This window comes from Lolium perenne, chromosome 3 (genome assembly GCF_019359855.2).
Source record: "Lolium perenne isolate Kyuss_39 chromosome 3, Kyuss_2.0, whole genome shotgun sequence".
Taxonomy (NCBI): domain Eukaryota; kingdom Viridiplantae; phylum Streptophyta; class Magnoliopsida; order Poales; family Poaceae; genus Lolium; species Lolium perenne.
Genome location: NC_067246.2, coordinates 188,395,650 through 188,420,172, shown reverse-complemented (window position 1 = coordinate 188,420,172; position 24,523 = coordinate 188,395,650). Strand labels below are relative to the sequence as shown.

General features: G+C 46.1%; 1 protein-coding gene across 1 annotated transcript; it reads left to right on the top strand.

Annotated features, from left to right (window-relative positions):
- Nucleotides 1-12,018: 12,018 nt before the first annotated feature.
- LOC127342887 (probable inactive receptor kinase At2g26730) lies at nucleotides 12,019-19,557 on the top strand. Its single transcript, XM_051368915.2, has 2 exons — nucleotides 12,019-13,558; nucleotides 18,567-19,557. Exons 1-2 carry the CDS (start codon nucleotides 12,184-12,186, stop codon nucleotides 19,223-19,225), a joined length of 2,034 nt encoding a protein of 677 aa, XP_051224875.1. The 5' UTR covers nucleotides 12,019-12,183; the 3' UTR covers nucleotides 19,226-19,557.
- The last annotated feature ends 4,966 nt before the right edge of the window (nucleotides 19,558-24,523 follow it).

Genomic DNA, 24,523 nt, shown 5'->3' with positions numbered 1-24,523 from the left:
CATGAATCAATACTATTCTTAGGCAGAGATAGCAACCAATCTTTAGCTCTTCCTCTTAATGAGAAAGGAAACAATTTTAGTTTAATAATATCACCATCTACATCTTTATATTTTTGCATTTCACATAGTTCAACAAAATTATTAAGATGGGCAGCAGCATCATCAGAACTAACACCAGAAAATTGCTCTCGCATAACAAGATTCAGTAAAGCAGGTTTAATTTCAAAGAATTCTGCTGTAGTAGCAGGTGGAGCAATAGGTGTGCATAAGAAATCATTATTATTTGTGGTTGTGAAGTCACACAACTTAGTATTTTCAGCGTTGGCCATTTTAGCAACAGTAAATAAAGCAAACTAGATAAAGTAAATGCAAGTAACTAATTTTTTTGTGTTTTTGATATAGCAAACAAGATAGCAAATAAAGTAAAACTAGCAACTAATTTTTTTGTATTTTGATTTAGTGCAGCAAACAAAGTAGTAAATAAAACTAAGCAAGACAAAAACAAAGTAAAGAGATTGAGAAGTGGAGACTCCCCTTGCAAGCGTTGTCTTGATCTCCCGAGCAACGGCGCCGAGAAATTTAGCTTGATGACGCGTAAAGCACACGCTCGTTGGGAACCCCAAGTGGAAGGTGTGATGCGTACAGCGGCAAGTTTCCCTCGATGAAACCAAGGTTTATCGAACCAGTAGGAGTCAAGAAGCACGTTGAAGGTTGATGGCGGCGGGATGTAGTGCGGCGCAACACCAGGGATTCCGGCGCCAACGTGGAACCTGCACAACACAACCAAAGTACTTTGCCCTAACGAAACAGTGAGGTTGTCAATCTCACCGGCTTGCTGTAACAAAGGATTAGATGTATAGTGTGGATGATGATTGTTTGCAGAAAACAGTAGAACAAGTATTGCAGTAGATTGTATTTCAGTAAAGAGAATTGGACCGGGATCCACAGTTCACTAGAGGTGTCTCTCCCATAAGATAAACATCATGTTGGGTGAACAAATTACAGTTGGGCAATTGACAAATAAAGAGAGCATGACCATGCACATACATATCATGATGAGTATAGTGAGATTTAATTGGGCATTACGACAAAGTACATAGACCGCCATCCAACTGCATCTATGCCTAAAAAGTCCACCTTCAGGTTATCATCCGAACCCCTTCCAGTATTAAGTTGCAAAGCAACAGACAATTGCATTAAGTATGGTGCGTAATGTAATCAACAACTACATCCTTGGACATAGCATCAATGTTTTATCCCTAGTGGCAACAGCACAACACAACCTTAGAACTTTTCATCCTTGTCCCCGGTGTCAATGCGAGCATGAACCCACTATCGAGCATAAGTACTCCCTCTTGGAGTTACAAGCATCTACTTGGCCAGAGCATCTACTAGTAACGGAGAGCATGCAAGATCATAAACAACACGTAGATATAACTTTGATAATCAACATAACAAGTATTCTCTATTCATCGGATCCCAACAAACGCAACATATAGAATTACAGATAGATGATCTTGATCATGTTAGGCAGCTCACAAGATCCGACAATGATAGCACAATGGGGAGAAGACAACCATCTAGCTACTGCTATGGACCCATAGTCCAGGGGTAGACTACTCACACATCACACCGGAGGCGACCATGGCGGCGTAGAGTCCTCCGGGAGATGATTCCCCTCTCCGGCAGGGTGCCGGAGGCGATCTCCTGGATCCCCCGAGATGGGATCAGCGTTGGCGGCGTCTCTGGAAGGTTTTCCGTATCATGGCTCTCGGTACTGGGGGTTTCGTCACGGAGGCTTTAAGTAGGCGGAAGGGTAGGTCAAGAGGCGGCACGGGGGGCCCAGACCATAGGGCCGCGCGGCCAGGGCAGGGGCCGCACCGCCCTATGCTCTGGCTTCCTCGTGGCCCCTCTTCGTTTCATCTTCGGACTTCTGGAAGCTTCGTGGAAAAATAGGCCCCTGGGCTTTGATTTCGTCCAATTCCGAGAATATTTCCTTACTAGGATTTCTGAAACCAAAAACAGCAGAAAACAACAACTGGCACTTCGGCATCTTGTTAATAGGTTAGTTCCAGAAAATGCACGAATATGACATAAAGTGTGCATAAAACATGTAGATAACATCAATAATGTGGCATGGAACATAAGAAATTATCGATACGTCGGAGACGTATCACATACTCTGCCTTCTTTTGTAGAATCCGTCACAATATTTAGAACTCTTCTAAATCTAGCATAGACAACTTCTAGCTCATTGTGCTACCTTTTAAACAACACTTAGTCTAATTTGAGATTGAAATTTTATTTTCATATGTGACAAAACAAATATCAGTGCAACACCTTACAGCAATTTGTTTGTCATTTCTCCATACAAAACTATATATATATATATCCTTGGTTCTTCTTAAGTACTCAAGAATATTCTTACTGTTTTTCAATGATCATCACATGAATCATTCTGGTACATGCTCATAACACTTTTTAGAGCATAGAACATCTGATTGTGTACATATTATCCGTGATCTATAATCACTCATGTGTTTTTACTCATTGAGTGTCAGATACACTCAATTCTTGTTAAAACTTAACATGACAAGAATATTTTCTTAATATTTCTATATTGAACTATTTCAATATCTATTCTATGTACTTTGACTTAAACTTATTTTGTGATTCAATCTATCTTCATAGATCTTGACACTAGATATGTTTCAGTCCATATCCTTTCATTGAAATTAATTTCTCAATGAAACCTTTTAATCAAGTATATAATTACATCATTTATAACCAACTATATGTCACCTACATAAAGTATTATAAATATGTCTTAGCGCTCCCACTTAATTTCTTGCAAATGCAAGCCTCTTCATCTTTTTTGATGAAATCAAAAACTCTTTGACTATTTCATCTGGTGAAGATTCCAACTCCGTGATACTCACTTCATCCAATTGAAGTTCGTATACCTATCTAGTATTCTACGGACTAGCAAAACAATTTGGTTGTATCTTGTATACACCTTTAATACACACTTCTGTTAAGTAATGTATTTTGCCATCCTACTAGCATATCTCATAAAAGAAATATGTAGTGATTACTAGAATAATCCACATAGACAATAAGCATTGCTACGGAAGATCTAATCTTATCGTAGTCAACTCTTTGAACTTTGTCGTAAACAACTTTTCGACAAGTCAAGCTTCTTCAAGGACATTTCATCCAAGACTATAAGTATTTATCTATCTTGGATTTCATGGCGTATAGCCATTTTAACGGAGTCAGGGCCCATCATAACTTCTTTGTTTTTAGTTGGTTTATCATTGTTCAAAATCAATCCTTTGTCCACAAATCATTTATTTGATCACAAAGTAAACCATACCTACAAGGTTCAATATGTACTTCGATCTCCATGGCTAAAACACTTTGTAGTCATGGGAGCCATGATCGTCGTGGCCGCTTCCGAAACCAATTCCGATGCTGCGCTACTCTGATCATTATGCTCAGGTTCATAAACCTTATCAAATTATATTGTCCTCCCACTCAAATACTTCACTAAAAACAATTTCTCGGAAATAAGAAACATTGACAAACACTTTTGTCTTTGTCTTGTGGGAAGAATTCCCAATTAAATCTCTGGGATAACCAACAAAGACATTCATCCGATTTTGATTGTAAACTCTTAGACCAAAATTTAAAGAAAGGACTATTAGGGTTTATACCCATGCCATAACTTGTATGGTGTCATTTCATCGGATCATGATGATGCTCTATTCAGTGTAAAAGCGGTAGTCACTAAAGCATAATCCACAAAAATATAATGACATCAATATTTTATCTCATCATTGACCCAATAAGGTTTGGATACATCTCTTGGATACTTCATCATCACTATGATACTCCAAGAAACGTGAGTTGTAGAACAATTTCATAACTCTCTTAGATGTTCGCTAAAATTCGTAATTCAAATATTTCCACCATGATCCAATCATAGATATTTGACTTTTCTATTACGATGATTTCCACTTCATGCTGAAATTTATTTGAACCCATTCAAATGTTTCAAACTTCTACCTTATTGAATATATCCACATATATATACTCAATTCATTGTTGAAAGTTTTCATGAAGTAGAAGAATCTCCCGCACACAACTATGCCCAGTGAACCACATACATCATCATGTATTTTTTCACTAAGTTAGTTGCCCGTTCAACTCTTGGCCTATGAACGGTATTTTAATCATTCTCTTTAGAAAAGATTTGCAAGCGCCAAATGATTCAAAAATCAAATGACTCCAAAAATCCATTTGCATGGAGTTCCTTCATGCGTTCCTTTCTAACATGACCTAAATAGCGGTTCCACAAATAAGTGGAATTCAAATCATTTGCCTTATGGCATTTTAGCGTCAGTGTTATGTATGTGTGTTTCACCATTAAGATTTATAATAACTTATCCATCGTACATGGAGTAATGTCATAATTTGAACAACTCATTGTTTTCATTTGACCAGAGCAAAATAACAATTATTAAGTTCTTTGTTATAAATTCTAAGGGCTAGATAGAATGCTAACGACGAACATAATAACACTTTATTTTGTTCCAGACGTGCATTCTTATCATATTCCTTGTCAGTCACTTAGGCCATTGTATTCTTGTATTGCGTTGTTTTGTATGACACTTCATACCAACCAATATAGTACTAATACCCAAGAATTTCATAGTGTGACTTTAACTAGGAATACAACCATAACATGTATATCATTTATATACACCTGAGCTAGACTTTCTAGTCTTTTCTTTCTTTTTGCCAAAATATCTTTTGCAGTTTCTCTTTTAGCTTTCCTCATTATTCAGAAAACACTTTAACATTATTAACTTCTAGGTTTGTTGGTCAAATACCAATAACCTTGAGGTTCTTACTTTGAAGTTGATCATCATATGACAAGTGTTCCGGATTTCACTATTAGTAACCTTGTAATATGATGAACAATTTCACTCATAATTTTATCCATTGTATCATGATGACTTTCTGAGACCATGTCTGTACATGCTTGGCTCATAAAGTTTAACCTTAGTATTCGCATGTGCAAATCTGGCTTGCACCCGTTGTATGCATACGTAGAATCTATAACACCCGATCATCACGTGATTCTTCGAAACGACGAGTCTTAGCAACGGTGCATACTAAGGACGATTACTTCATGGATATGCGAATATTGTTAGTGCCCCAATAGTTGGAGGATTGGGACGCCTTGCGTCTTCAACCTTCGTACATTCCCATAAAACTTATGAGTTTATGTAGTCTCACCAAATTATATTCCCTTATCTCGTAATAAGGTCTTATATATCACATATATCTCATACCTTGATTATTTCTGAAAACCAAATTTTCAGCTCCTTACTTTTCAAACAGATTTGAACTTCAAGTTTCACGGAGACAAGATAACTTTAGGTACTAATTGAAACCATAGCTCTTTGAATCAACAATGTGAGGTTTACTACAAGTTTGCAATAGGACTTTAATCAATTCTTGATTCTTTAACAATACGGTACCAGTCCGTAAAGTTTCTTATCAGATTTTAACAGTATTTCTATCTCAATAACAAGACTAGCGCATGGTAGAAAAAACGGATGCCAATACTACAAAATTAATTCAAAATACTACTCAGACTATGTTTATGATAATTAGTTCATGTTTTAATCTAATTACTAATGAACTCCCACTTAATGCAACATCCCTCATAGTTGTTAAGTGGTACACGATCCATATCCACTACACCAAAACCGATCATCACGTGAGATGATATAGCTTCAATGGTGAACATCAACATGTTGATCATATCATCCATATGACTCGTGTTCAACCTTTCGGTTTCCGTTGTCCCGAGGCCATGTCTGTACATGCTAGGCTCGTCAAGCAAACCCAAGTATTCCGCGTGTGCAACATGGCTTACACCCGTTGTATGTGAACGTTGAATCTATCACATCCGATCATCACGAGATGCTTCGAAACGACAAACTGTACAATGGTGCATACGAGGAGAGAACACTTTATTATCTTGATATTAATGTGAGTGATCATCTTATAATGCTACCGTCGCGATCTAAGCAAAATAAGATGCATAAAGGATTAACATCACATGCAATTCATATGTGATATGATATGGCCCTTTTGTCTTTGCGCCTTTGATCTTCATCTCCAAAGCACGGACATGATCTCCATCATCTTCGGGCATGATCTCCATCATCGTCGGCGTAGCGTCAAGGTTCATGGCGCCGTCTTCATGGTTGTTCACCTCATGTAGCAACTATTACAACTACTTTGAAATACTACTCAACATGAAATTTAAAGACAACCATAAGGCTCCTGCCGGTTGCCACAATACAATAATGATCATCTCATACATATTCATCATCACATTATGGCCATATCACATCACCAAACCCTGCAAAAACAAGTTAGACGTCTCTAATTTGGTTTGCATATTTTACGTGGTTTAGGGTTTTCGAGAGAGATCTAATCTACCTACGAACATGAACCACAACGGTGATACTAATGTTGTCAATAGAAGATTAAATTGAATCTTCACTATAGTAGGAGAGACAGACACCCGCAAAGCCTCTTATGCAATACAAGTTGCATGTCGAACGAGGAACAAGTCTCATGAACGCGGTCATGTAAAGTTAGTCCGGGCCGCTTCATCCCACTATGCCACAAAGATGCAAAGTACTCGAACTAAAGACACCAAGAGCATCAACGCCCACAAAACCATTGTGTTCTACTCGTGCAACCATCTATGCATAGACATGGCTCTGATACCACTGTAGGGATTCGTTGCATAGAAAACAAAAAATTTCCTACCGCGATAACGCAATCCAAGCCAAGATGCAATCTAGAAGACGGGAGCAACGAGGGGATGATCAAGACTAACCCTTGAAGATTTCCAAAGCTTATAAGAGTAGGCTCTTATTGCTGCGGTAGACGATCACTTGCCGCTTGCAAAAGCGCGTAGAAGATCTTGATCACGGTGCCACGATCGGGCAGCACCTCCGTACTCGGTCACACATTCGGTGTTGATGACGACATCCTTCTCCCCGTTCCAGCGGGCAGCGGAAGTAGTAGATCCTCCTCGGAATCCCGGCAGCATGACGGCGTGGTGGCGGTGTTGATGGAGATCTCCGGCGGAGCTTCGCTAAGCATATGCGGGAGAAGTAGTGGAGGAGGGGTGCTAGGGTTTGGGGAGAGGGGCGCCGGCTAGGGCACCCTTGAGGGGTGCGGCCATGGTGGTGGCTTGAGTGGCCGGCCAGCCCCTCTCTCCCCCTCTTTATATAGGTGGAAGCCCCAAGGTTTAGGTCAAAGTGTCCGAATAAGACCCCAACAAAAAACCTTCCAAGTGTCCAAACCTAGGGGGAGTGGGACTCCCCCTTTTCCTTGGTGGGGTGGCCGGCCACCATGGTGGGGAGTCCACTTGGGACTCCTCCTCCCTTAGGCTGGCCGGCCAAGGTGGGTGGAGTCCCTGGGACTCCACCTTCCATCCTTATTTCTTCCGGACTTTTCTAGAACCTTCTAGAACCTTCCGGATCATTTTAAATCTTATAAAATGACTTCCTATATATGAATCTTATTCTCCGGACCATTCCGGAACTCCTCGTGATGTCCGGGATCTCATCCGGGACTTCGAACAAAACTTTGAACTCCATTCCATATTTCCATATCTACTTAAACGACATCAAACCTTAAGTGTGTCACCCTACGGTTCGCGAACTATGTAGACATGGTTGAGAACTCTCTCCGACCAATAACCAATAGCGGGATCTGGAGATCCATAATGGCTCCCACATATTCAACGATGACTTTAGTGATCGAATGAACCATTCACATACGATACCAATTCCCTTTGTCACACGATATTTTACTTGTCCGAGGTTTGATCATCGGTATCACTCTATACCTCGTTCAACCTCGTCTCCTGACAAGTTCTCTTTACTCGTACCGTGGTATGTGGTCTCTTATGAACTTATTCATATGCTTGCAAGACATTAGACGACATTCCACCGAGAGGGCCCAGAGTATATCTATCCGTCATCGGGATGGACAAATCCCACTGTTGATCCATATGCCTCAACTCATACTTTCCGGATACTTAATACCACCTTTATAACCACCCATTTACGCAGTGGCGTTTGATGTAATCAAAGTACCTTTCCGGTATAAGTGATTTACATGATCTCATGGTCATAAGGACTAGGTAACTATGTATCGAAAGCTTATAGCAAATAACTTGATGACGTGATCTTATGCTACGCTTAATTGGGTGTGTCCATTACATCATTCATATAATGACATAACCTTGTTATTAATAACATCCAATGTTCATGATCACGAAACCATGATCATCTATTAATCAACAAGCTAGTTATACAAGAGGCTTACTAGGGACTCTTTGTTGTTCACATAACACACATGTACCAATGTTTTGGTTAATACAATTATAGCATGGTATGTAAACATTATCATAAACTCAAAGATATTATAATAACCATTTTATTATTGCCTCTTGGGCATATCTCCAACACAAATTACACGTATGACCTCAGGAGAAAAGAAAATTACAAGCTGGTCCTGGAAACACACACAGAGAAGACCTTAGAATATTATCTAAAAACGCGATCCAATCCATCCGCCTCACCGCCAAACTCGGGAGATGGAAACCACCGACGGCCAACGTCTTCGTCACCGGGGACGAGTCCACTTGGGATGAAGAAGGTGAAAGATGCCACCGCAGCTCCATCGAAGAAGGGCCTCCTCTCTTGGAGGTTGAGTGGAACACATCTGTGGCGTCACAAGATGCCCATTTTTGGATAGAGATCAGTGGCCTGCTCCTGACCGTTGTAGTTGAGCTCGAAAACACAGCAGAAACTCCCCACCGCCGCGAGCCTCGAATCCTTCGAGCTTCCGCACCACCACTTCTCCCCTCGCCTCCATGGCCGGCTAGAGAAGAAGGTGCAAGCAACTCAAAAGAATGAAGCTTGCAGCTGTCACATACCTTATTTATGGAGCTGCAGGTGGAGGTCCTCGCCTCCACATCTGGCTCCGCCTGATGGAGCTCTGCAACAAGTAAGAACAACACCAACAAGATCTGGAGCTAGGCATTGGGGACAAGGAAGGACAACACCAACGATGAGAGATCCAGCCTTTGACTCCCGGCATGACACCAACTACCGGCATAAAGCCATACAAAAAAGAAGAACCTACAACTACTAAACGTATCTACTATGGCGCCTCTCCTTGTCCAACTCCAGCAGGCTAATCCGGCGGAGAGGCCAAGGGATCGGGCCGGTTTCTTGCAGGGAGCTCTCAGCTATTGTTCACGTGTTGGAAGAAAATGGGGAAAGTGAGCCACCCACTGGTTTTTTGGAGTGTACTCGCATCACCGAAGGCCGCGAAGGGTGCCATGGGCTTTACGAATCTTGTAACCGTTCAACTTAGCAATGCTTGGGAAGCATGGTTGGAGTCTTGGAGGCTAACGACCGATACAGAGTCCGTTTGTGGTCGAGTTCTAAAGGGAAGGTAATTCCCGATTCAAACTTCTTGCAGGAAATTATACCGCTATCGATCCTCGGCTACGTGCAAAGGCAATAGTTGCAAGTACATATGCTCTTCGCTTGGGGCTACTAAAAGCTTATTGGCGATGGTTCGACAGCTGTTGATTAGTATAGAAACGATATGTTTTTATTACATAAACATATACTCTCTCCAATTCATGTTACTTGACATTAATGTAGATGTATCTAGACACATTCTAATTCTAAATACACCTATTTTAGTGGCAAGTAATATGGATCGGAGGGAGTACTTTTTGACTAGCTATGTCATGAATGCATGATTACAAGTATATATTTATTCATTTTCATAAGAGATCTGCACAACTAGTAGTTTTAGTAGGATTTTATCATTTTTCCTTATCTTTGGTATGTGTGTAGGTGTTCTGAACTTTTATGGACAAAGCATGATGAAAGGAGCCAAGGTGACACAATATGGAGGAGTTACATGCACATGACTTAGCTATTTGAAGGGTGGAAAGGAGTAGATTTTACATCACAATATACCAATACCATGGTGTCATAGCCTTTTCCATACGAATTCAATGGGCCAGAGAATACCTCAATTGGAGTTCATATGAAGAATTGGCGCCGAAATCAGTGCAAGAGTCCAGAATACTTAACGGCTAGAGGATGACCATACCGTACATCTGTAGCAACTTCCGCCAGGACTGTTTCGTCAAATCGAACAACATGTGTGATGGCAATCTGGTGCGGGGGCTTCAAAAAAGCGCTTCATGGGAGGCAATCCGGAAGTTTGCAGAAGTCTATCTCAGTTTTGTGGCTTTGAGTTTAGTTGCATTCATGTTGCCTTGACACTTCTATTTTTCGCATGATTATCTATTAGAGTTGGCTTGATACTAACCTTTGCAAAATATTATTTATTTTGTTGCTCATATATGTAGCCCCATTTAGTAAAATCATCTGATTAAATATGTATTTACATGTGCCTATTTGGTATACTGAACTACACATGAATGGTCCTTAAGGAATTTCGAGAAAAACAAGATTTTTTCGAGTTAACAATGATTTTAAGGATCACTGGAATGGGTGCCTCGCTCGTACCACATGACCATACCATCATTGTTAGGAGAAATCACGAAATTGACTTCGAGAAGAGTTTTTTAACGATCATTGGTACGAGGGATGCATTCGTACCGAATGACTGCAAGGAAATCACGAGACGAGAGGCAAAATCAACGCGAAAACAAGAAGTTTTCTCGATGAACGGTACGGGTAGAACCTACCATACCACACGACCGTACCACCTGGAGGAAGAAGAACATCGATGATCGTGAAGTTTAACGATCACCCTCGCCCGTACCAGATGCCCGTACCATTCCGAAATTGAGTAAACTATTCCATGTTTTAATTTGAAAATGTGTGATATACTGCTATGTTCTATGTTTTCGTTTGCAAATGTTCTGTTTATCATGCAACAAAAATGGACACGCGTGCTGCTTGTGGTTGCACAACCTGCAACAACAACAGCAAGTTTGTCATAGTGCTCTCCGAAACTTTTAAATTAAGACGGTATGTTTCTATTGAACATGTTTGTGGTTGAGTTAATCATATACACATATATCCCCCCTCCAAAAAATATTTGTTCTAACTTATGATTTTGCTTAGTGCATCCCTACAGCTCAAGGCCTAACTTCTTGGAACATGTGAGCGGAGGCGCTCGCCACCAGGATCCTTTGAGGTGAGCATGGTCGAGTGGAAAATGCCCATCATGCAGTTCAGGGTTTAAGTCAGTGAGACAAACCGAACCTATTTCATTTGTCCTACATAGGTATATCGCAAAGCGCTACAATATGGAAGTTGGGCGGAAGTTAATCTTCTTTATCGAGAGTGAGTGTCACAACACCTATTTCCAATACAAGCACATAGACAACTCATACTCCTCTGGCTCTGAAATATAAAACAATTCCAAACGAAAAATCCATGTGTACGTCTTCATATGGTACGTGCAAAGCCTTTCCACGAGAAATCGACTTGTTTGTGTTGTGCAAAAAGATTATCCAGATGTACATATAAATGTTTTTGCTAATTTTTTAATACTCCAATTTAAATTGTATTTTTGGGTGGAGAGAGCATATGCACATGCACATCGAAGTATTAACTTGTTTCTAGGTCTGCCACCCCTATGCTAAGTCAGCTTGTATGTTGGTGATGACTAGTAGTTGGCTCTCTAAATTCCGTGAAAAAGGAAAGAAGTCCAGAAACCAACAAGCATCGACACATGGCACGGCGACGCGGCATCCACAGATCACTAGGCAGCGCGGCACACCCCCGAGAACCGTCACGGACGCGCCCACTGTGGCTGTCTCGGCTCAGTGCCCAGAGTGTCCATGCCAGCTGCTCTACCGTCGTCCTACACTACTCACCAGTCAGTCACCAACCCACATAAAAACACTCCCCACGCGCACATTCCCACTTCTTCCTCCCAAAATTTTGCCAGCCCCGAACTAGCGAACAACCCACACACAGCAAGCTTCATTCAGCTACCGAGCTTGCTCCCACCTTCCTCTCCCTGCCGTCCCCAATGCCTTGCTCCTAGACGCTCCCACGACCGCCCCTAGCAATGTCCGTCGCCGCGTCCGCGGCGGCGCTTCTGCTGGCGCTCGCCGCGTCGCTCGCGCTCCTCGCGTCCGCGGAGCCGCCTGCGAGCGAGCGGTCGGCGCTGCTGGCGTTCCTCACGGCCACGCCGCACGAGCGGAAGCTCGGGTGGAACACCTCCACGCCGGCCTGCCGGTGGGTCGGGGTCACCTGCGACGCCGCGGGCTCCACCGTGGTGGCGCTCCGCCTCCCGGGGATCGGGCTCCTGGGCGCCATCCCGCCGGCGACCATCGGCCGGCTCCCGAACCTGCAGGTGCTCTCCCTCCGGTCCAACCGCATCACGGGCACCATCCCCGACGACCTGCTCCAGCTCTCCGCGCTCCGCGCCGTCTTCCTGCAGAACAACGCCCTCTCCGGCGCCATCCCGGCGGGGGTCGGCCGGCTGGGCGCGCTGGAGCGGCTGGTCCTCGCCCACAACAACCTGTCGGGCCCCATCCCCTTCGCGCTCAACAACCTCACCTCGCTGCGGTCCCTGCGGCTGGAGGGCAACCGCCTCTCCGGCAAGATCCCCAGCATCAGCATCCCGGGCCTCGCCGCCTTCAACGTCTCCGACAACGCGCTCAACGGCTCCATCCCGCAGAGCCTGGCGCGGTTCCCGGAGGACGCCTTCGCGGGGAACCTCCAGCTCTGCGGCAGCCCGCTGCCGCCATGCAGCCCCTTCTTCCCCTCCCCGTCGCCGGCGCCCGGGATGAGCCCCAGCGACGTGCCCGGGGCGGCGTCCGGCAAGAAAAAGCTCTCCGGCTTGGCAATCGCCGGCATCGTGGTGGGCGCCGTGCTGGCGGCGCTGCTCCTGCTGGCCCTCATCGTCTTCTGCGCGAAGAAATCCCGGCAGCAGAGCGGCGCCCGCCAAGGACCGAAGGCGGCGGCGGCGGCGGGGCAGACGCGAGGCGTGGCCCCCCCTGAGACCGGCATGACGACGTCGTCTTCGAAAGACGACATGGGAGGCGGTGGCGGCGGCACCGGCACGTCCGGGTCGGCGGCCGCGGCGGCGGTGGCAGCCGGCGCCGGCACGGGGGAGGCGAGCCGGCTGGTATTCCTGGGGAAGGGCGCGGGCTACAGCTTCGACCTGGAGGACCTGCTCCGCGCGTCGGCGGAGGTGCTGGGCAAGGGCAGCGTGGGGACGTCGTACAAGGCGGTGCTGGAGGAGGGGACGACGGTGGTGGTGAAGCGGCTCAAGGACGTGGCGGTGGCGCGGCGCGAGTTCGACGCGCACATGGAGGCGCTGGGCCGGGTGGAGCACCGCAACCTGCTCCCCGTCCGCGCCTACTACTTCTCAAAGGACGAGAAGCTGCTCGTCTACGACTACCTCCCCAACGGCAGCCTCTCCGCCATGCTCCACGGTACTACGTCAGCATCCCCGCCATTTTTTCTTTCGTTGGTTCTTTCGTTGTCACGCCGCCGCTGTCGACCGTAGAGCTTGATTGTCGCCGTCGCCGTCGCCTTCTCCGTCGCACTAGTTCAATGCTGGCTAGTTGCTTCCTGGCTGGGATTCGACCTCCCCGAATTGCGGCGTTGCCGACTAACCGAAGACTCAGGCAGGCATTGTCAGGCATCCTCGGGATCGTCGAACCTCGGCCGCATTCCGAAATTCACGCCGACATGGCGCAAGAAATCCATCCGCGAGTAACCGCCGTGCCGTGCAGATTCTGCCGGAATTGTCACGGCATTGATGGTGGATTGCTATCAGGAAGTAGGTGTAGATCGAATGGCAGATGCGCGGCGATTATTAACTCCCCGAAATTCCTTTCCCCATCGCGGAAAAGGAAAGAATTCGATGTGACGGCCGGCATACTAGGTGATGATGTGGACTCACGGCGGGCGGTGGGGTTTTTTTTTTCTTTGCAAAAAATGGCGGGGGCGGTGGTTCTAGCTCTCTCGCGCGCTTTTCCCCTGCTCTCTCTTTTTCTTTTCATTTCTTTTCCGCGGGCGCTGCTGTTTCTTTTGCTGTATTATCATTGTTTTCTGGCGAGCCCTTTTCGCTTTTGTTATCTGATGCGCCAAGTGTGGTGGTCGGGACGGGTGCGATGGCTGCGAGGTTCTGGCTGTAAAGCGACGATGGTCCTCGCTGCCCACGCTGGCTCCGTGCGTGCCATGGCTTGAGCGGCATCGTGGATTGTATTTTTTTTCCCACTTCCAAGGGCGTCTGGAAGACTGAGGGTAGTACATTCATGAATACGTAGTATATGCAAGTAGTGGCGCGAAACAAGCCTCGGGTGGTGTTTCTGTACGCCTCGGCGCCATATCCGCCATTATCACATACTAGTACTGTACTGGTACCACTGTGCATTTGGTATCGGTAGTGAGAGTGACGAGAGAATACTCCATTGGGGGGCCCTCTCACAGTTTTGAAAGGGGAAATGTCCAATGCTACTAGTGTGTACCCGCGTGCACTGCTCCGCGTAAAAGCGGCGCGCAAATGCTCCCACCAACGCAAGTGAGGTGCACAGGTACAGCCGCGCACCGCCTGCTGGCCTGAGCGTGCGAGTGAGTGACTCAGTGTAAAATCCTGCCATGTGCCGAGCCCCAAATGTTGCCCCACGCCCCCACATCAACCAAAGTCAATACTGTGGCATGGCAGCTCCCACAAACGCACAATCAAGCTAGTACCAGTGCGCATACCACAATCCACAGCGGAAGCAGCTGCATATATTTTTTTAAATGTAATTTGTCGATTTTCATGAAATTTTACGTGCACACTTAGAATGAGAACATGTAATCGGGAATTATTTTTTCAAAAAAAATACACATTTAGAATATATTTTTTTGTCAAATGGACCATATGCATCTAAGATCAAAAATGAATTTTTTTTTTTTTTTTTTTGAATAACAGCAGGAGAGCTGCTGTGTTCATTGCATTAGAAGAAAAAGGTACAGAGACCAAAAACTGCTCAGTTTATTTAAGGAAAACCGAGCGAAAACCTTTACATCAACAAAAGCACCGCTAGACATAAAGGACGCCAGGAAGGCTAGGAGCGAAACGAACAGAAAAGCACACCACCGGGGCAAGCAGCGTCAGCGAACATCATCCATCGTGCTTACGATGGGACGACTTCGACTTCATTGCAACAACACCAAGGTCACTCCAAACATGTCGCATCGATCACAATTGCCACGAGCTTGTTCGTCGGCTTCAACAACACCAGAGAGAGAAGACATAACCGAAGGGAGGCGGCATGTGCCGCTCCGGTCTTGAGAGGGCGGAAAACAGGACTCGTCTGACGCCGTCTGCATGTCGAGAGTGCTTTTGCTATCGCCACCACGAGGCAACCACACGATCACCACAGACTCCAAGAACGTCCGCCTTTGATAGTGCCCGGCCAACCGCTTGACCGCAGTCCAGGTGCTCCCATCAGTACTAAGTCTCCAAAACGATGCTTCCAACGAAGTCGCGACATCGAGGATGCCGCCATCGCCAATCCGACAAGCGAATTTAGGTTTTCACCCAAAGACAAGAACCAAGAGTGGGAGAGGTGCACGATCTCCACAGTGACGCCTTCAACAAGGCGAACGACACCCAATAGTGACGTCGTCACCAGCACCGACGGAAGTCGAGCAAGATTTTCATCCGGAGAATCGCGCATCTTGCCGGAACCTGAGTTCCCGGCACACCTCAGTCACACCCAACCGCTCCACATACCTCGCCGGAGCACCATCAAAAAGACGCCTTCATGACCAGCACCCCCGCCGGCAACCAGGAGCCTATGTGCACCGCACCTACTTCCAGCCGTCAGCCAGGTAGCCTGCAAACAGCCTCAGCCGCCAGGCCCCAGATCTGGAGCAAGGACCGCTTGGCCATCCGCTCCACCATGACTGGAAGCAGCCGGAGCAGAGCATCGCGCCACCACGGAAAGGCCGCGGCCCGGGCTGCCCAGATCCGGCCCAATCGGGCCCGCGTGGCCGGGCGCAAAGCAGCACGCAGATCGCCGCAGCCGCCGACCTCCATCGGCCCGAGCCGCCGCGTCCCTTCTCACTTCCACCACCGACGCCCGCTTGGGCGAGGCCGCTCGCACCGGCGCCGACGCCGTCCACGCCGAGCGGCATCCTTCAAACGCCGGCCACCGCCACCGGAGCCCGGGGTCGCCGCCCCGGCGCCCAACCGCACCGCCGCCGGCGTGAGCGCGGCCGGCCTCACCGCACCCGGCGGCCGCTTGGCCGCGGTCGGCCTCGCCCGCACCGACGCCCGCTTGGGCGCGGCCGGCAACACCCGCACCAACGAACGCCCGCACCGACGCCCGCTTGGACTTGCATCGTCGCTGCGCGGAGAAGACCCGCCGCCACCGGCCACCGCACGGGCTTTGCCCGGCGGCATCCACCAGCGGCGGCGGGGGAGGAACCAGGGGGAGGGGGCGGTTAGGCGGTGCTGGTTTGGGGCTCCGCCCGAGCCGCTCCAGGAGGAGCGACGCGGGGGCCGAGTTCTCTGCTTCTCCTATTGCTGCTTGTTTTTTGTAGATCAAGCTTAAAAAAAAATGAAATTTTCGTAGCCTGCTATTCATACATACGGTGTAGTATCCAACTTCCTGGCAACATGCAAAATTGAGGCAAGGCTGGCTAACTGCCTCCGAGTAGAATAATATATGATCCGGGGGTGGGGCTGCGAGCGGGTGAGTGGGGCGGACCAGCTCGCCTCGCCATGATCCGGTTCCTGCCCAAAAGGGCTCTTGCCCGGCTGCGCATGCAGCTCACTCATGGCGCCGTCACGGTAGACGGTGTAGTTCAGGCAGCTGATGTGCATGCCGCTGGAGCAAGACGGCAGGCATTCACGCCGTGTCTGTGCCTCGTCGCCCCTCGCGGCCATCTTAATTGCTTGCGATCAAAGCATCAACCGCCACGAAAGGGACTGATGATGATGATGAGAGTCGAATGAACAGTCAGGTGGTTGCACGTTGTCCATCATGGCGCACCATAAATCAGCACTTGCTTACCATTTTACACAGTACATGTGCCTCCTCCCTTGTTTATAGCCCTAGAAGCTGCTGCAGCAAACTTGATGTCCACTCTTAAATTTAGAATCTCGAAAGCGTTCGCAGAGGTCAAATTTCAATAGAATCAGGTTTTGACTTTGAGTCTTTGAGTGTCACGAATGTTCCCAAATGTCAATTTCGATAGAATGAGGTTTTGACTTGCCTCATTTCCTGCCGCGGCAAGTGGCAAATCTGCAAGTCCTTGGCTGGTCTCCACCAGCTCTAGCAAATATATATGGGTCCATGGCACCAGTCAAGCTGCCATCCACATATGTGTACTATTATCTGACACCGCATGGCAGCTTAGCAGAAACGCACTGCTGATCATTGATCTCCGCTACTTGCCAAACAACACAATCTCGCATTAGGACACTCCTCATAGAAAATGGTTATAAGTGCTCCCTTGCTCAACAGTTCTGTTCGTCTGTTAACATGAAGCCTACTGCATGTTGACGGCATTGTTTGGTTCTGTTTTCTCAAATGAAGCAACTGATCGATTGTTCGTGTCGAAGTATGATCAGTAACGATGTTTCTTACCTACTAATCCGGTGTGTCTGTCAAGTATTAGTACTGTACTATTCTACTAGGATATATCCACAAGATACGCTTATTTAGTTCCCTAATAAATATATGTACTTGTTGTACTATGATCTATTGGTATTTAGGACTTAGGAGTAGTCTCTCATGAACTTAATTTCGGTCCTACTACTTGATTAACCTACTATGGCAACTGATTGATTGCTTTGGTGCGTGCTGTTGCTGTCCAACCGTGCTTGACCAACGGAGATGTGTCGTCCTCTTAAAATAAGTTGCGGCCTGCAATAAGTTCTCCCTATGCAAGTTGCCACATTTTGCTTGAAAAATACTTCTGTGTACAACTGTGCGTCGTCAATTCGGAAGACACTGTGACCAACCTCATTATGAAGCTGTTCCAGATGATTGAGTCTTCTTTCTTCCGAATGTTCCACTTTTATAAAAGAAAGATGAATGATTCTTTGATCTTGCATGATTGTGACGCTGTAGGTTTCTTTAGATTGGCAGCAAGTATATACTGTAGAAGCATTTCTTTAAAACAAATATATAGAAGCATTGCTTCAAGATGATTGAGTCGTCTTTCTGAATGTTCCCTTTTTATAAAACAAAGACGAATGGTTCTTTGATCTTGCATGATTGTGATGTTGTAGATTTCATTAGATTAGCAGCAATTATGTAGAAGCATTAGTTTAGGTTGCTAGTTCATGTCTTATACACCATGATATGCCGTGATGATTCTTGCATTTTTAATCCGGAGTAATACTACGTTGCATGTTTGTTTGTTTTTTGAAATTACGTTGCATGTTTGCTAGTGCCACTGTCCAAGATTTCTCACCGGGGAATTTGCATGCAGGGAGCCGGGGTTCCGGCCGGACACCGATGGACTGGGACGCCCGCATGCGGTCGGCGCTGTCGGCCTCTCGCGGGCTCGCGCACCTGCACTCCGCGCACAACCTCGCGCACGGCAACGTCAAGTCCTCCAACGTGCTCCTCCGGCCGGACTACGACGCCGCCGCGCTGTCCGACTTCTGCCTCCACCCGATCTTCGCCTCCACGACCACCCGCGTCGGGTCGGGTGGCTACCGCGCGCCAGAGATGGTGGACTCGCGCCGGCCCACGTTCAAGGCCGACGTGTACTCCCTGGGCGTGCTCCTGCTGGAGCTTCTCACCGGCAAGTCCCCGACGCACGCGTCCCTCGAGGGCGACGGCACGCTGGACCTCCCGCGGTGGGTGCAGTCCGTGGTGCGCGAGGAGTGGACGGCGGAGGTGTTCGACGTCGAGCTGGTGCGACTCGGCGCGAGCGCCGAGGAGGAGATGGTGGCGCTGCTGCAGGTGGCTATGGCGTGCGTGGCCACTGTGCCGGACGCGCGGCCGGACGCCCCCGACGTTGTCAGGATGATCGAGGAGATCGGCAGCGGCCACGGCCAGACGACAACCGAGGAGAGCGCTCGTGGGGGAACTTCGGAGGAGGAAAGGTCGAGAGGCACGCCTCCGGCCGTCCCGACGCCGTGACGCCGGCCAGGGTAAAGATTACATTGCATAGTTCCGTGGTGCCCGTATGTCTGTTCTTTGCCTAATTTTTTTTTTTTGCCTTTCTTTTCCTTTTTGCCATTGTTTTGTCGGATGAATTGTATTTCCCCTCCCTCTCACAGCCTTCATTCTTGCAGGTAAATGTATTGTTTTCCCCTCCCCTCCCTTTTCTTACTGATGTTCTCCCATCTTTCCATTTGTTCTGGATTGGGTATTCTCATGTTGTGCCGGGAGCAAAGAAACTCCCCCCAAAACAATCAATTTACAGTGCGAGCTTCAATACAATGGTATTTGCAGCTCGCTGATCGAGGTTACATGTACTGTAGCATATTTGTATCTCTTTTGGCCTACACGACGCCGAGGTGAGAGGCAAACGAAATCAGCGGGCACGACACGACGGCAAAGGTTGAGCTTCAAAGAGAAGGAAGTTAGGCGTAGACAAGCTTATTAGAAGGCCCAGGCTGTCGTGCTAGTCTGTCTTGGCCGGACATGGCTTTACCTGTAGCCTTGGCATCTCCTGCATTGTCGCGTCCTTGCGCTATCATCGTCGGTTATACAGTAGTGTTTCGCTCTCCGAGTGTGATTATCAGCCTTGCAGGTCATGTACACGGTCTTTATCGAAAAGAGGTGACATCCATGGCATGATTGGAGCAGAGATAGGAGAATGGCAAAAACCGAAACACACCGATGTCTACTCTGCTCCAACCGACCTTCTAACTTTCTAAGCTTTTTATATATACAAGGAAAATCAAAGATGACAACATTGAAAGGATCGAAAAGGATGACTAGAGAGGTTGAATAAGCGACTACAAATTTAATCTTTTGTTTACCAAATTAGGGATTAACAAGGATACATGTCCTTTAGATTACCCAACTAGATGTGATCAGCCTATACCAAGACACATTCTAGCTACACAAGATAACCAAGGTAATAAGCTAGATAGAAATAATTAAAAGGGTTGAAAATAACCACGTGATGGAGTTGAGGATATACCATGAAGTTCATGCCTTTGGAGGTGCTAGTGTATGTTGTAGTGATGTGGTGACATAATGACTACCAATAGTCACAATGGCTCGATGTATTCTCCTCGAGCCTTCACACAATGCAAAGTGTGGATTGATCCATTATGATAATGTTTGGTTAAGCTTATGTCTGCCTTTTGGCTAAGCTACAAAAGCATCTAAATAGGTGGTTTTGATTTTGGATTTTGGCTTATACCATCATGCAACAACACCCATTTGATAGCAAAAAAGACAGCGCCTTTGTAGCTTATAAGCCGAAATCCAAAAGAAAAATAGACAAAGCCTTTGTGGCCTATAAGCCAAAACGGAGCCCAATGAAATAGCCCTAAGTGGCGCCCTTGGAGGAGGCAATTGAACCTTTAGAAACAACATGGTGGGGATCTTCACAACTTAATTGGAGACTCCAAAAAATGCCACAAAGATCAACGCCACCATGGCTAAGCTCCACGATAGCCTCTTCAATTTAGGGTGCCTAGACATACAAGAGTAACAAGATCCACAATGTATAGCCAGGGGGATCAAATTCCTTTTGTGAGATGGTAGATCTAAATCTCCTCTATCTTACCCTAAAGTATCGACAAGATTGGAGCACTATATAGGGAGATATCGAAGAGCTCAAGGGACAGTGTAGGAGAGAGGTTAAAGTCGTTCCCTTCCTCACGGGGAAGAAGTGGCTTTATAGTATTGCCCGAATCCAATTGAAACTAGTTGTTTTCCGCGCGGTGGTTGGAAGTTCCGGCCTAATCGGGATCTAGCTTCTGAGCACATTTTCCACCTCCACTGTTGTTCCTCTAAAGCTTCGATTTCTCTCTGCCCCATCTATGATTCGTGCACCTTCTTGTGGGGAAAGAGGGAACATATCTACGTTTTCACCAATTGATTTGTATTCTATCTGAAGGTAGGCCTTTGGGTTTAGACTTTTGAGTAATTTATTGAATTCCTCGTTTGTTCTTTCTCTCCAATTTCTCCAGATTTTTTTTTTGGATTTTAGAGTGGAGCCTTGAATTTGTTGCATTGTTTTGAGTTTTCCATGAGTATTTGTTTCAGTGAAAGTTGGGGAACTTGTTACTATTCGGTTCTTGGAACCCTAGATGGTTGGTGTTTCTCACATAGTTGAGCTTTGATGGAGAGAGCTTCTAGAAAATTCAGGATCCTCCAGTTAAGTTGTGGAATTGTTCCAACAAATTTGTAAAGGTTTGGTGTTCGTCTTCAAGGATACAAATAGTGGAAGGAGGCATTGTCCTTGATGGAATCGATTGAGAAGAATAATATGAGGTCCGTGGCATCGATGTTTTTCCTCCGCGTATTGGGTAAAGCCTTTGTGGAGCTCAAGGAAGTATGCACCACACATCAAGGTGAGGCCTTTGTGGAGCTAGGGTAGCAACCTATTTCCGCACCTCTCCAATAGTGAGTAGCTTGCTTTGAGAAGTTAACATCGGGATATATCTTCGTCTCCCTGCCTCAGCCATATCTATATCCAAACTCTTCTACTTATGTATTTACCTTATGATGGACATTGTGCTTGAAGTTATTTATCATACTATAGATTGCTATCAAATAGTTGTTTACATCTTTTTTAGCTTAAGCTTTTGGTGCATTTAGTTGATCCTAGATTATTTAGGTTTTGTGCTTGATAAATAAAACGACTAGTTTATTTCCGCATTTATTCAAGCCAATTTTGTAAAATAAACATATAGATAGCCTATTCAAATCCATGTAGGAGACATCTAGGTCCTTTCAATGAGACCATGTCATGGAGAAATAGAGAAGTGTGGTGGATTTGTATTGTGCATATCTACCACTGGCTTCGACTTCTGAGTATGGTGTGAGGCTGCTCAAGATTCCAAAAAAATTGGATTTTGGCGGTGCATGTGTCCTTTATTATCGAATGGTCTATGTTTTATGTGTGAATATGGTCGATTAGCGTTTGACACCTTGTATGGCACGCGCCTCTTGGCGCGACTCAACAACTTGCATGCGTAGGCATGGTTATCAGCTATGTGGACATACTCAAGTTAGGACCATGCACTTATGCATTGGCTCTTCACCATGCATTAATATTCTATGTTTTTGCGGCAACAAATTATTTGAAGAGCGGAGGCGGCAACACAATCTAACTTTATTTTTGTGATGCTAATCATGTTTATGGTTTTGATCTTTGGGCTAAAAGTCCACTATGCAAGGCATTTCTTGGAGTTTAATTGTACTTTAGGTGAAAACCCATGATCTAGTCTACCACGGTTGCATATAGCATCAAAAAGCTGGTCGTGCACGTTTTCCCTTCCTAGAGGCATTGCCTTTAGAGAACCATTCTTGCAGTTATTATGTTGGTGTTGCATATCGTTGGTAACTGTGGATCCATTGGGCCTGGCATTTTAATGTCATCATTTTTTCCTTTCAATAATTTGGATGTGTGCATCTTTTGTGTTTTGGTGGGATCTCAATATAGTGTTGTCTTAGAGGCATTGTGTACTAATATGAAATTGAAAACAATATGTTTCCCCTTATAGGAAAATAAGTAGACAAGCTTAGAAGATCCGGTATGGAGCAGAGATAGATGTATCACTTTCCCTTCCTAACTCTTTCTCAAGCGCGTGTTCCGCGAGTTGAGATTGTGATGGTAGCTTCGTATCTATCACTCTCTCTATATTGTTTTCTTTTCAATGTAGACCCGTGAATGTAGCATTGTGTTAACCTTGGTTTGGAACTCGTCGATGGTGGCTTCCTTCCGCGACGCTCAACTTATTGGAGGCATCGTCTTGAGGTTCTGCCATGGCTTCCATTTTGAGTTTCTTGTTCGAGATAAAAACATAGCCTACTTTGATTGATGTTTTCTTTCCTAGTCTTATCCCCTTACACATTAGCTAGGGTAGAATGACCATTTTCGAGTTTGATACTTGCGTTCAGACTTTCCCTTTGCCATCGGTTGGTCAACTTGGATTAGGTACATTGCGAGACCCATTAATGGTACATCTCTGTTATCACCAGAATTTAACCGGATCAGAGGTGGGCCGTGATGGAGATGGGCTTAATAAATATACGTAGAAAATATTCATGAATCGGCCTTGTATAGAGAGTTTGGGCTAAATTGCCCGTGTATCTGTAAATATAGTAGGATACGTGTCGGTTAGGATTAAAAGGTAGAGTTTGGCTCGTACACGGTTGGGATTATTCCCACGTTAGAAAGTCTACGGACTATAAATATGTATCTAGGGTTATTGAGAAAGAGGACGATCACGTTCACAACAAACCAATCTAGGCGCATCGCCACCCCTTGTTTCGAGGGTTTCTTCCGGGTAAGCACCATGCTGCCTAGATCGCATCTCGCGATCTAGGCAGTATCGAGTTTATTCGTTGTTCATGCGTTGCTCGTGTTGAAGCCTTGTTGATGGCGAGTAACGTAGTTATCGTAGACGTGTTAAGATTAGCATTGTTTTACCTTGATATATGCTTTTATCTATGCTATCCTTAGACGTCTAGCTGCCTTTACACCTATCTTAGGTGTAAGGGCAGCACCTTGCTTGATCCTTGTTTAGTAGATCCGATCTGTTATGATTGCTCCTTGTTTTTCAAGGGTTAGTTTAATATCTACATAGTTAGGCCTTGCAAACGGGTTGAAGGATCCAGTAGTACGTAGGGTGTAGTTTCCTAGCCCTAGAGAAGATGTTCCGGGAATCAACTCCATGTTGGTTTTTAGGCCTTATCTAGGGCTGGTTTATTATCATCTTGCGCGGCTGCTAGGCTCAATTACGTGTAGGACGTTCCGGTTATGTGGTGAAAACCCTAAATCGTCGTAGGTCGTTTTAACTCAATATTGATCAAGCAGGACCACCATGTTATCGTAGATCTAATACGAATCATGGGTGGATCGGCTCCTTGAGCCGATTCACAGGACAACCTGAGAGCCGATCGAGGCTCGTATTTAATGTTTACGTATATGCCATGCAGGAAACTAAGCGAAGCAATCCATCACCTTCCTGACCAGGTATAGGTCAGGTGGCACGCCCTTGCACCAGCATCGGACGTGCGTGCCGGAGCTTTGCGGGCCGTCGCACGAGGGACTAGGGCCAACCGCAGTTCTGGGAGCCTCCCGGCTCTACGTGTTGCCCGTCGCTACTTGCCGGTGGGTTTTGGTGGTCAACACATTCTGGCACGCCCGGTGGGACAGTCTTCGACATCAACTGCATCATCATCCGCATCAGAGATGGCGGAAGATCCAGTCACGTACGAAGATCTGACTGAGGAGCTCAAGAAGAA